The sequence below is a fragment of the Bombina bombina genome, chromosome 1, assembly GCF_027579735.1.
Source record: "Bombina bombina isolate aBomBom1 chromosome 1, aBomBom1.pri, whole genome shotgun sequence".
NCBI lineage: Eukaryota > Metazoa > Chordata > Amphibia > Anura > Bombinatoridae > Bombina > Bombina bombina.
In genome coordinates, this window is record NC_069499.1 from 1,368,578,651 (window position 1) to 1,368,592,159 (window position 13,509).

At 42.2% G+C, this 13,509-nt stretch overlaps 1 protein-coding gene across 2 annotated transcripts in view; it reads left to right on the forward strand.

The window, feature by feature from the left end:
* The window catches only part of DENND4B (DENN domain containing 4B), a 497,540-nt gene that overhangs the window by 259,092 nt on the left and 224,939 nt on the right, over window positions 1–13,509 (forward strand). For both annotated transcript variants that reach the window (XM_053704155.1, XM_053704162.1), the window contains exon 19: window positions 2,950–3,130. In XM_053704155.1, the coding sequence (XP_053560130.1) occupies window positions 2,950–3,130 (181 nt within the window). The remainder of the gene's footprint in view (window positions 1–2,949; window positions 3,131–13,509) is intronic.

Consider the following 13,509-nt stretch of genomic DNA (forward strand, 5'->3'; position numbering starts at 1 on the left):
AAGAATCTAAAGCAAGTTAGAGCCTTTTCACAAAAAAACTGTCCAACATGTGGTTTTACTGTCTAGACCAGCAATCAGTATAGATGCTGTGGCTGCAGCTTTTACTCTGTGGTAAATCTTTCTGATGTTTTATTAGATGATTCTGCTGAGGGAGATTCTTAACTTCAGTTTAAACTCATAATCTGTAGCAATGAAGGAGGTTTTCCTGAATTTTGAGTTAGGCAGAAAATAATCTCTGTACAATTTTTAGCAGTTCATATCCTATGTGCGAAGAAGTCTACCTCAGTAGCCACTCCCTTCATATAATGGAAAGGTCTCTTTATCTGGTTGTCTGCAATCAGAATGTAGATCAATGGGGTCTATCAGAGATAGTACTGATGGCTTCTTTTTTGAACAACAAACTTCTCAGATATTTTGCAAGATCCAAGGATCCATCGGCAGACTTCATATCTGCTTTAGCAGCTCCCTAATCAGTTTATCTTGCTTACATGTTAATTCCTACTTTCCTTCAGTAGCTGAGATTAACAAGAGCTGTTATCAGTAATACTGATTGCTCCAGCTTGGCCATGGAGAACTTGGTTTGCAGATCTACTTCAGATGTCCAGTTGTCTTCCGTGGTTTCTTCCTCTAAGATACAACCTTCTGTTTCAAGGCCCCTTCTATCATTACAATGTTGAGTCAAGATTGGTTGCCTAATTTTAAGACAAAGAGTTGTTTCTGATATTGTAGCTGAAAGCTGAAATTCAGGCCAGAAAGACTTTTATTAGAAAAATCTATTTTTTTTCCTGGTATGAAATACAAGGTTTTAGCTGACATTCTTTTAGAAGTCCTAGGATTCTTCAATTGTTTTCAAAACAGCTTACATAAGTGTTTATCTGTTAACTTTTTATGGGGTGAAATGTCTGCACTTTCCTTGTTATTCCTCAATGAAATTGTGTCACTTCCTGTCATTTAGAGCTTTGTTGAAGTTTTAGATTGGATAAGGTCAGGAATTAATCCAATTTCTCATCCTTGGAAGCTTTGCAGGCCTCTCATTTTGAGCCTGTGCACAGTTTAGATATTCAGTTTCTGTCCTGGAAGGTATTGTCTCTTTTAGCAGTATCTTCTGTCAGAAGAGCTTCTGAATTGTCTTATTTTTATATGAGCCTCCTTTCATCCAGGTTGGGCGGTTTTAAGGACTAAATTTGTCTTGAGGTTATAAATCTGCAATTTGTAGTTCCTTCTCTTTCTCTTAATTCTCAGAATTATAAAGATAGGCTTATACATAATTTAGATGTAGTGAGAGCCTTGAAATTATATTTACATGCTATTTTAGTCAATCGTTTAATTTGTTTATTATTTGCTCGGCTCCATGCAATGGCCAGAACGCTTTATCCGTTATTTTAATGTCTTGGCAAAAGCCCTTGATATTCAAGGCATACTTTGAGGCAGATAAGTTTCCTCCAAAATGCATTATAGCCCATTCTATTAGATCAGTTTTCACTTCCTAGGCTTTCAAAATAATGCTTATATTGAACATATTTGCAAGGCAGCAGCATGGTCATCCTTACATACCTTTAATACATTCTACCACTTTAGTGTTTTATTTGCTTCTTCTGAAGCAGCTTTTGTCAGGCAACAGTGTCTGGGAATTAGGTCAATTGCAGAGCGGCCACTCCGAACTTACCAGACCGCAAGTTATCTGTGGCCCTCACTGATGACGTCAGACGCCACAAAATTACGGCAGTAAAAAGAAATAGCACATAGGTAAGGTGCAATGCCAATTAAAGGCAGAGAACCAAATGCAGTCCCAAGTATTGTAATGAAATCCGGCAGCACAGCAATGGGTTATGAAAACTAAATTTATTCCATCAAATATATGAAAAGTATAGAACACGGACAAAACGTCTGACATGTTTCGCGCCCCCTAGTAAAGAGTTAATGTGTAAGATCACCTGGTGCTAGTATATAAGAAGGCATCAGGCGTATCACCTTTAGTCTATGAGAAAGCGCCACTAGGGGGCGCGAAATGCGTCAGGCGTTTTGTCCGTGTTCTGTACTTGATGGAATAAATTTATTTTTCATAACCCACTGGTGTGCTGCCGGATTTCTTTACAATATCTGGGCATTATGTACCTGCCTTTTTCAAAATTACTTGTGGACTTCACAGCTTATATTTACCTGATAAATTTCTTTCGTGGTGGCGAGTCCACGAGCCCGTCCAATTTTATTAATTTTTTTCTGATGGCAGTTCTAGTTTGCACCTCATTTTCCCTGCTTTGTCATTTCCTACCTTTTCCATGATTGGCTATACATAAGACTAGCATACCAGAGAGGTGGGATTACGTTTTGGGAATCCTTGCCTCCTTATAGTGGCCAGGAGTTGAATCCCAATGGTAATGGATCATTGACTCTCACCACCATGAAAGAAATTAATTTATCAGGTAAGCATACATTTTTTTCCCCCTTACTGAGTCAGTTAAGTATTTACTTATCTGAAGTATGGCAGGTTAAGCAGGGGCTCCGCTCTAAACTGACAGATTTATTTTGCACAAAGGAAGAAATACGCTTTACTCATTCTTAATACAGTAAGCTCTCTATTGCAAGGGTTTAGCATCCTCTTAAATATTGTCAGAGACCACATAGGGTCCCCTTTGTACACTAGAAGGGACTTTCCTGGGATTTTCTCAGTGAATATTTTATGAACAGTGACTAATTATTAGATGGTACAGTTGGCTGTTTATCTTCACGTTTACATTGTGACTGTGCAGCAAGAAAAAGGTAGTGTCAGGTGCTCTCCTGATTTCCAATTTCTTTGGTGTTTGTCTTATGTTTAGAAGGTCCTGTCCTCTACTTGCTGTATGTAGCTGCAGTAGTTTGTGTATCTTACCTTCAGCACTACATGTATCTCACATATCTTCAGGGCTGCATGTCTTACTGCCATGTGTATTCTGTGCTTCTCCTTGACAGGCTGTTCTTGAAAGTAAGTGGCCATCAAGCAATCAGAATGGGAGACTCCGTTGGGCCAAACTGCGGAACGTGGTGCTGGGGGCCGCTCAGTTTCGTCAGCCACTTAAGCAAAAACAGAAACAACTGGAACCTTGTACAGTGCAGCTAGAAAGTGAGGAACCTGCAAATTATAGGTCGCAAAGTGAGTGTTATATTTCTAATATTTTTTTATTACTCCTATTTTGCATATCTGAATCTAAAGGGTGTTGGTTATATGATAATATGAGATAGAAAACTGCAGTATATATGTCTGGTTTAGTGCTCAAGCCCTAAAGGACAGCACACAAGAAAGATTTTATGTATCTTCCATGCCAGTCAATCAGCATTACTTTGTCAGTTGCTAATCACATATAATATTTCCAATTGCACTTCCACTTCTAACATTAATAAGAAAGCCCACATTACAAGCTCCTTTACAATCTATATTGAATGCCTCTGCCAGGCTCATCTTCCTTACACGTCGCTCTTCATCTGCTACACCTCTCTGTCAATCCCTTCACTGGCTTCCTCTTGCCTCCAGGATTTAACACAAAATTCTCACTCTGACATACAAAGCCCTCTACTGCACTGCTCCCCCCTATATCTCAGACCTTGTCTCCAGATACTCTCCCTCTCGTCCCCTTCGCTCTGCTCATGACCTCATACTCTCCCCCTCTCTTGTTACCTCCTCACACTCCCGCTTACAGGACTTCTCCAGACTGGCTCTCATCTTGTGGAACTCTCTGCCTCGCTCCACAAGACTCTCTCTTAGTTTTGAAAACTTCAAGCGCTCCCTAAAGACTCTACTGTTCAGGGATGCATACAACCTACAGTAACGTTTCTTTATACTGTTTCCTCTTCTCCATTGCTATCCCCTTGAACCCCCTTAGCATGTAAGCCTAAGAGCCATGCTGTTTGTAGATCACCTTCTTTAGAGCTGACTACAACAGTGCGACTCTTGGTAGGGCCGTCTACCCGTCTGATCCCTATAAAGGTTTCCTTGTATTCCGCCTATGTTTATAGCGCTACTAATAACCGATAATAATAAAATTAAAAATACAAGAAAAAGTGACAAATATTAAGTGTATAGATGAAACTAATTCCTCTTTGCCCTTTACTCCCAATACTCACAGCCCATACGTTTTTACTTGGCTTAATTATACTATCCATACTATTTGGTTGCATTGACAGCAAGAAATTATCATTTAAACAAGTGTTGCATATAGATTCATGGTGGCTTTTGATTCGTTATTTACCATTTCACACTCACTCACCTTTCTATTATCTATTTATTTAGTATGTCACTACTAGTTGTAGAGGAATGTATTCTTGTTCTAGATCCTGTCTTGATACATCATAGCAATTCAAACCTAAATGGACAGCTAAGGCTAAGCAGATAAAGTCCTAGATTGACCTTTGCTCCTACTGTGTTGCCCAAGTTGTGGATAATTATCAATCTGTACAGCAGACTTTGGCTTCAACTCCCCCTTAAAGGGTCATGAAAACCATTTTTCTCATGATTCAGAGCATACAAATGTATTTATTTATTTTTTTTAAGTTTTTTTTTTATTTTAAATGTTTTTCTTGAGGATAAGTAATACATTTTTAACAATCATAGGTTGCAAATTACAGTCATCAAAGTATATATACATTGCATTTTAAGAAAATAAGATGCACCTGAGATAGATCAACTTTTCTCCTCATTTTCTCCCCTTGTCTTAACTTATTAGATCACTCTTGGATCCTGGGTATGTCAACAATACTTTGTAGGGGATTTAAAAATAGCCAACCAAAACAATAAAAGAAAATGCATCTCTAAGAATATATTGCTGTAAAGACATTCTTGTCTCCAATTAATAAAATGAAAGATGCATGAACCTGAATTGGGAACTCCTTTATGGTATAGAAAACATAAACACAACTGAGATTAAAATCATGTCCTAAATATTGGATATCAATAGAGATAAATATCCAAATATATTTCTATTGTCACTGAAATGGTTTTTTGTGTCAGCATAATTTTAAGGTAGCACATTACATTGCATTACTCCGCTGTCTAAGCGCTCTATAGGACTGTGTGTTAGGTGATATTCTCTATATGCTATGTATCAGTAGATTTTCTTAAATATATGGGGTAGAGAGATAATTAAACATTTTATTACTTGTGGACAGTGCAACACGCTAAATCCAAACGTCCCTATTTAAATTATATATAGTAGAACATACCAATGTGATTAAGGACATTATAGAAACAGCAATACCCACTGTGCGATATTGGAAATAAACATATATACAGTGCACTATTCCCATTATAAGCGTAGTAAATATAAGGCACGTAACTCAACGCAAGCACCTTTGTTAGGCAAAACATTGAAACTGGAACCTTCTTAGTCAAAACCTTTTTGTAGTCCACTTTAACCCCCCCTCGGCTCCGGCCGTAAGCCTCAAGGGAGCAGGTCGGGCAGACATTAAGTTTATACTTCAATGGTATCACTCTGGTATAACAGTATACTATGCTGAATTGCGGTCTATCACTAAAAATATGCCATAGTAAAATAAAACATATAACCAAGAGCACTACAACAACGTGCAACCTCTACATGAGCAGTTCAGAAACATTCGGATCTCTCCCACAGCCCATAGTAAACTATGTGTGCCATATGGAAATTTAAGTACCAGTTCCTAGTTCCAGCACACAGTCCTCAGGAGAAAAAGTCGTCTCACCATCCAAGTCTTGATCACCCAAGCCATAGATGTAGCGTCGGTTTGAGTAGGATATTATAGGGTTAATGCCCGCTTTCAGTTTTTCAAGTTGGAGCATTTCAGCGGTGTCCCTCTGATTAGACAAGAGCCCTGAGTTCTTAGATTTGGGAGGGCACTCCGGAGTAAAGATCATCTTGAAGCATACGGCTACTCGGGGTTCTGCCCTGGGCCCCCGCATCGGCTCAGCCTTTGTCGAGATCCCATCCAGCGCCAGAGGTTTTGGGGCTATAACGCCTGCTATTTGCTCTGCTGCACGTACGCTGTTAATTGCTGGGGTTGCAGGCAGCTTTTTAGCTGAATATTCGGCATCTCCAACCTGCTCCCACCATGCGGCTTGTCGATTGTGATGAGAAGAGCGTTGGTCTCTTTGTATGTATAGGTAATAGTGAGGGTCCGGCAGATTCAGATACGTCCTGGGTAGGATTTATATTGGTGGTGTTAATAGGTTGATTGAGCTGTTGCTGCTTATGGTAAGCCTGCATAAAAAAGTCCCATGGAGCCCTTGCAAGCAGGATTTGGAAGCAGCGTTCTAATCTCTCCATACTATGGTCAAAGCGTACTTGCAGGCCTGTCTCCTGTATGGCGGCCATTTTTACCCTGTAAGGATCTAGAGAGAAACAAAGATATTTTCTTTTCTTCCGGCGCTTGTTTGCTGGTATAGCGCTCCAGAAAGTTGTGTAATTCAGGCAAGATTTGTGGAGTCCCAATCCAGGCAAAAACCCTTGATACCTCGAGGGGGGTGGCGCTGCCTATATATGAGCCACCGCTCTAGGCCTCCTATGTCCGATGCTGGGCTCAAACTTCATAAATTACAGCGCAAATTCCACCAAAATTCAAATGCTGACATGTAGGTTTGCTTATATACAGGTATGGTTGTAATTTTGCTGCAAAAAGTATTTTTTTACCGGCGGGTATCAAATTTTCCGTGAGAGCTCAGGGAAAGTGCGACTGTGTGTAGTCGCAGTTCGGACACGCCCCCAGAGCATACAATTTTAAACAACTTTCTTATTTACTTCTATTATCATATTTTCTTCAGTCTCTTATCTTTTGTATCTTTTGTTGAAAAGCAGGAACTTAAGCTAAGGAGCCTTCAAATTCTGGAGCACTATATAGCAGCTGTTATGCAAGAATGCTATCCATTTGCAAGAGCACTAGATTGCAGCACTATTTTCTGCCATATAATGGGCCAGACACCTACCTAGGTATCTCTTCAACAAAGAATACCATAGGAATAAAGCAAATTTGACAATTAAAGTAAATTGGAAAGTTGTTTTTCCTTCCTAAGATAGGGAGAGTCCACGGCTTCATTCCTTATTGTTGGGAAATACAACACCTGGCCACCAGGAGGAGGCAAAGACACCCCAGCCAAAGGCTTAAATATCCCTCCCACTTCCTCATTACCCCAGTCATTATTTGCCTTTCGTCACGTTAGGAGGTGGCAGAGATGTGTCAGAAGATTTGAAAAAGGGTATCTCCCCTTTGAGATAGGACTGGAGTTTTAAGTAGTCATGTCAATCTCTCAGTGAGAGTATTGTTGAAAGTTAGAGTCTGGAAATGCAGGGAAAGTTTTTCTGCAAAACCATCCAGATTACTGCTAAAAGCTCCTAAGCAATCAGTGTTGACGAGCTTCACTGCCTGCTTTCTCTCACTCAAGTCCATGTAAGGAGCGCTGCTAAAAGACTGTCACACTTGAGAGGCTGTGTTCTGTTCCACAGCATTGATCCTGGAGGCAAGATCGTTTAAATTTTTACACACAAAATGCTATAAAAGGGTCACAGTGTAGCTCCTTTATACCTTGATAGGATCCAGGGTTTATTGAACAGTTGGGGTTAATTAATCAGTGTATTAATTATTTACATGCTGCTTTGTGTGATTTTTTCCTGGGCTGATAGACTGTGTGTTTTTGACTGGAACAAACAGGTTTCACTTTTAAGTTTCACTTTCCTTTTTGAAAGTGTTGTACAGCTCCTTACTTACTTGCTGTACTTGTAATAACAGGGAAGGTACTGTCTTTCTCTCCATGTGACCGGTGGGGTCTATGTTCATTTCTTCCATTGCGGCTGAGACTTGAACCTGAGGAGAGCGTTTCCTCTGTTAACTGTCTGGGTCTAGGAGATGGTGAGTGACACAGTCATTGGGAGTATAAAGGTGCAGTTTTCTATTATAAAAAACATTTTTATTTGTGTCCTTCTGTGTGTATAACCTGTACTATGGAGGACTCTGACATGTTAGAAGGTACTCCTTCTGTACTAAATGATACCTGTTTATATTGTGAGGAGGCTATGGTTTTCCCAACCACTCAATTATGTTCCACCTGCCTTAACAACGTTATAAAGTCTAAGAAGGGAGACAAGCCTGCTAAGGCTCTTAGTCCCTCTGAGCCGTCTACCTCTCAGGACTCTGCGTCCCCTGAGATTACTACCCTTGCTACATTATCCACTCCACATGCAGTTCCACGTAGCACATCTAAACCTCCATCCGGAGGGGGCCTTCTTCCTGTGGACTTTGCCGCACAGTTACAAACGGCAGTGTCTGCGGCCCTCAGTGCATTACCTCACTCTAATAAACGCAAGAGAAAGGTTAAACATAGCTCTCCTGACCCGGAGTCATCTAAATATTTATCGGATTTAGCTATTATGTCCCAGTTATCCGATGATGAGTTAACCTCTGTAGCTTCAGAGGGTGCACTTTCTGGGTCGGAGTTCTTAGCGTCTAAGCCTCCTGCTGCGGAGGAACCGTCCTTTAGATTTAAAATTGAGCACTTGCGTTTTTTATTAAAGGAGGCTCTGTCTACGTTAGAGGTTCCAGAGGCCGCGTTGCCTAAAGAACCTATGATACCTAAATTAGACAGAGTTTACGAAGACAGGAAAGTTCCTTTGACTTTTCCTGTGCCGATTAAGATGGCGAACATTATCAAGAACGAATGGGAAAGAATTGGTTCTTCCTTTTCCCCCTCGTCTACTTTTAAAAAGTTGTTCCCGGTCCCGGGCTCAACTGGATTTGTGGGGCTCCATTCCTAAGGTGGATAGTTCTATCTCTATGCTTCCTAAACATTCTACTATACCTCTTGAGGATAAATCTTTGTTCAGAGGGCCGATGGATAAGAAAATGGAAACCTTTCTGAGAAAGATGTTTCAACATACAGGATTTTTGTTTCAACCAGTGGCTGCAGTTGCCGCAGTTGCCAGATCGGCTACCTATTGGTGCGACTCTTTGTCGGAACTCACTGAGGTGGAGTCTCCCCTCGACAATATTGAAGACCGAATTAAAGCTCAGAGAATTGCTAATTCTTTTATCTGTGATGCGAACATGCAACTTATTCGCCTAAATGCAAAGGCCTCTGGCATTTCAGTCCTAGCCTGCCGGGCACTCAGGTTGAAGTCCAAACTCCTTTCTCTTCCCCTCAAGGGAAATATTTTATTTGGTCCAGGCCTGGACTCTTTTTTTCTACAGTTACCGGAGGAAAGGGTACCTTCCTACCGCAAGATAAGAAGAACAAGTCTAAGGGACGACAATCTTCTAATTTTTGTTCCTTTCGTTCTGACAAATCCCAACGACAAGAATCCTCCTCCAAGCCTGAGCAACCCAAGAGTACTTGGAAGCCGGCTCAGTCCTGGAATAAATACAAGCAGAATAAGAAGCCTGCCGGAAACAAAACAGCATGAAGTGACGGCCCCCGATCCAGGATTGGATCGTGTAAGGGGCAGACTCTCTTTTTTCAGACGCCTGGTTCAAGGACGTACAAGTGGCTTTTTCAGACGCCTGGTTCAAGTGGCAGATTCCTTCTCTTAAATCTGTCTGCCAGACCAGAAAAGAGGGATGTCTTTCTAGGGTGCGTTCGGAATCTATCCTCCTTAGGAGTTGTTGTCCCGGTGCCTATCGAAGAAAGAGGTTTGTGGTTTTATTCAAACCTTTTCGTGGTCCAAAAGAAGGATGGAACTTTCCACACATTTCTGGACCTAAAGTGCTTTAAACAAATTGCTCAGTGTCCCTTCCTTCAAGATGGAGACGATAAGGTCCATCCTTCCTTCCTTTGATTGAGGAAGGCCAGTTTATGAACACTATAGATCTGAAGGACGCTTACCTTCATGTTCCAATCCACAGGGAACACTTTCAGTTCCTGAGGTTTGCATTCCTGGACCAGCACTTCCAGTTCATTGCCCTTCCGTTTGGCCTAGCTGCTGCTCAAAGAATCTTTATGAAGGTTCTGGGTTCTCTTCTAGCCATTGCCAGAATTCAGGGTATTGCAGTAGCCCCATACTTGGACGATATTCTGGTGTAAGCACCATCCTTTCGTCCCTTCTCAGTCATCTTCGATCACATGGATGGAAGATAATCTTGGAAAAGAGTTCTCTTATCCCAAGTACCAGGGTGGAATTCCTGGGTACTATAATAGACTCCATATCCATGAGGATATTTCTAACAGACCAGAGACATTGTAAGCTAACTTCGGCATGTCTTATCCTCCGGACCTGCTTGAGTCCCTCTGTGGCTCAGTGTATGGAGGTTATTGGTCTCATGGTGTCCTGCATGGACATGATTCCTTTTGCCAGGTTCCGTCTCAGACCTTTACAACTGTGCATGCTGAGGCAGTGGAACGGCGATCATTCAGATCTGTCTCAACAGATTGTATTAGACAGCCGGTCGAGAGAATTTCTCTCTTGGTGGCTCTGTCCAAATCATATTTTCCGAGGGACATGTTTCTTAAGACCATCCTGGGAGATTGTGACTATGGATGCAAGCCTATCCAGATGGGGAGCTGTTTGGGGTGCCAGGAAGGCCCAGGTCCTCCCTTCCGATCAATATTTTGGAGCTACGGGCAATCTTCAAGGCCTTGAAGGCTTGGCCACTTCTGGGTTCATCCCAGTTTATCAGATTCCAATCAGACAATATAACCTGGGTGTCTTACATCAACCATCAGGGGGGAACGAGAAGTTCCTTGGCGATGAAGGAAGTACCTCAGATTCTGGAGTGGGTGGAGGCCCACAGCTGTTCGCTGTCAGTGATCCACATTCCTGATGTGGACAACTGGGAGGCGGATTTTGTCAGCAGGCACTCCTTCCATCCAGGGGAATGGTCTCTCTATCCTGAGGTGTTTGCAGAGATATGCAGCAAGTGGGAGACGCCAGAGGTATATCTCATGGCGTCCCGTCTCAATACCAAGCTACCCAGGTATGGGCCGAGGTCGAGGGATCCCAAGCGGATCTAATAGATGCACTAGCAGTGCCCTGGAGGTTCAAACTCATATATCTATTTCCTCCGTTACTGCTTCTTCCTTAAGTGGTGGCCCGCATCAAGCATGAGTGGGCATCCGTAATCCTGATTGCTCCATCGTGGCCGCGAAAGACGTGGTTCGCGGATCTAGTTGGGATGTCCTCATCTCCTCCGTGGAAGTTACCTTGTCGCAGAGACCTGCTTATACAAGGTCAATTTTTTAATCAAAATCTAGATTCTCTGAGTCTTAGCCAAGAGAGGTTTCTCTGAGAGTGTCATTGATACTCTTATTCAAGCTCGAAAAACAGTTACTCGGCGTATCTACCACAAGGTGTGGAAGACCTACTTATTGTGGTGTGAGGAGTGTGGTTTTTCCTGGCACAGAGTTAAGGTTGCCAGGATCTTATCTTTTCTCCAGAATGGGCTGGAGAAGGGCCTTTCTGCTAGTTCCCTGAGGGGACAGATTTCGGCCCTGTTGGTTTTATTGCACAAGAGACTGGCTGAGCTTCCAAACGTGCAGTTCTTTGTTAAGGCTCTTATTAGGATCAGACTTGTGTTTAGATCTGGGGCTCCTCCTTGGATCCTAAATCTTGTTCTTCAGGTTCCGTTTAAGCCTCTGCTTTCCGTTGACATTAAAGTGTTATCTTGGAAGGTTCTCTTTTTATTGGCTATTTCCTCTGAGATCTATTGCCTCTGAGTTTCTGAGATCTCTGCTTTGCAATGTTAGCCCCCTTATCTGATTTTTCATGCAGATAAGGCAGTTTTACATACTAAATTAGGTTTTCTTCCTAAGGATGTGTCAGATCGCAACATGTTTTTGCTTCGGCTGAAGCAGCTTTCATGAGAAAAGTTTTGCAGGCTGTGGTGCCCCCAGAATAGGGTCCGCCTCTTCCTTTTTGTTCTTTAAAGTTATTCATTCAGTGTCCTCTGGAGCTTGGGTAAGGAATTAAGCCATGGTGTGACGGGGTTGTGGCGGGGCCGAGCCTGACACGGGGTGGAGTTTGGTGTGACATGAGCGTGGCCGGACGGGCCGTTCGGCCGTGAAAGAGAGAGCTCAAAAGAGGGGGATAGAGAGAGAGCAAAAGTGGGGGGATAGAGAGAGCAAAAGAGAAGGAGAGAGACAGCAAAAGAGAGGGGGGGGGAGCAAAAGAAAGGGGAGAGAGACAGCAAAAGAAAGGGGGGAGAGAGAGCAAAATAGAGGGGGGAGTGCGCAAAAGAGAGGGGGGGAAAGAGAGAGGGGAGAGAGAGAGCGCAAAAGAGAGGGTAGAGAGAGAGCGCAAAAGAGAGGGGGGAAAGAGAGAGCAAAAGAGAGGGGGAGAGAGAGAGCATAAGAGAGGGGGAGAGAGACAGCAAAAGAGAAGGGAGAAATAGAGCAAAAGAGAGGGGGGAGAGAGTGAGAGCAAAAGATGGAGAATAAAGAGAGCAAAAGAGGGGGGAGAGAGAGCAAAAGAGGGGGGGGGTAGAGCAAAAGAGAGGGGGGGATAGAGAGAGCAAAAGAGGGGGGAGAGAGACCGCAAAAAAGGGGGAGAGTAAAAGAGGGGAGAGAGAGAGAAAAAGAGAGGGGGAGAGAAACTGCAAAAGAGAGGGGGGAAAGAGAGCAAAAGAGAGGGGGGAGAGAGAGCAAAAGGGGGATTAGAGAGAGCAAAAGAGAGGGAGAAAGACAGCAAAAGAGAGGGGGAGAGAGCAAAAAAGGGGGAGAGAGAGAAAAAAAGAGAGGGGGAGAGAAACAGCAAAAGAGAGAGGGGGGGAGAGCAAAACTTCCTATTTCTAAGCCTTCCTTCTCACTGTGCAAAACACGTTTTTACTGCAGTAGTCAGACAACAAGATCTTACTTCAGAGGTGGGGTCAGGGTTTCTACTCCAATCTTTTTGTTTTTCCAAAAATATATGTGCAGTCCTTGCCCTGGCCCAAATCTACATGTGCTACAGCTGACATTTGGGATTGGTAGTGACTTTGCACAATAATTCTTCTGCCTATTATTGTGTTGGGGATGTATTTTCTTCAAGGATACAGTAATAGGCTAATTAAATTTATTTTATTGTTGCAGGTAATATATTTAAGCGTATACACAATTAATTCATTTGAGATCTCCAATCCAATGATTTGATGGTTAAAATTTCTGCTTTGTCTGTCAATTTTATTTCAAGCAGTGGTCTATATATGGCCTGGTTGTAAGTCTTTCTTTGCTTCATGAGATTTTTCTTTAATCTTTATGGTTTTGTTGTTTGAACCTTTATGGGAAGCATCCCTCTTACATTTTGCATTGAAGACGTTTGGCTAATGCCTTAGTTAGACAAGTAGTTCTGCAGGTACTATCCTGTATTTTCCTTGTTTTTTTAAAAGCATACACTATTCTCCATCTCATGCTTGACCCCTTCCAAAGGAAGTATATCAGTTTGCCTTTTATCAGTTGGTTATGATAGCTAGGAAATGGGAAGCAGCTTTGTATTCATCTTGAACAAAAATTATGCAAGAGGCAGACTGACAGACTACGTGTGATTTGGAAAAGGTTATTTGGCTAGGCGTTTACTTTTTGTTCATTTACCTGTGTTTCATATATATGCA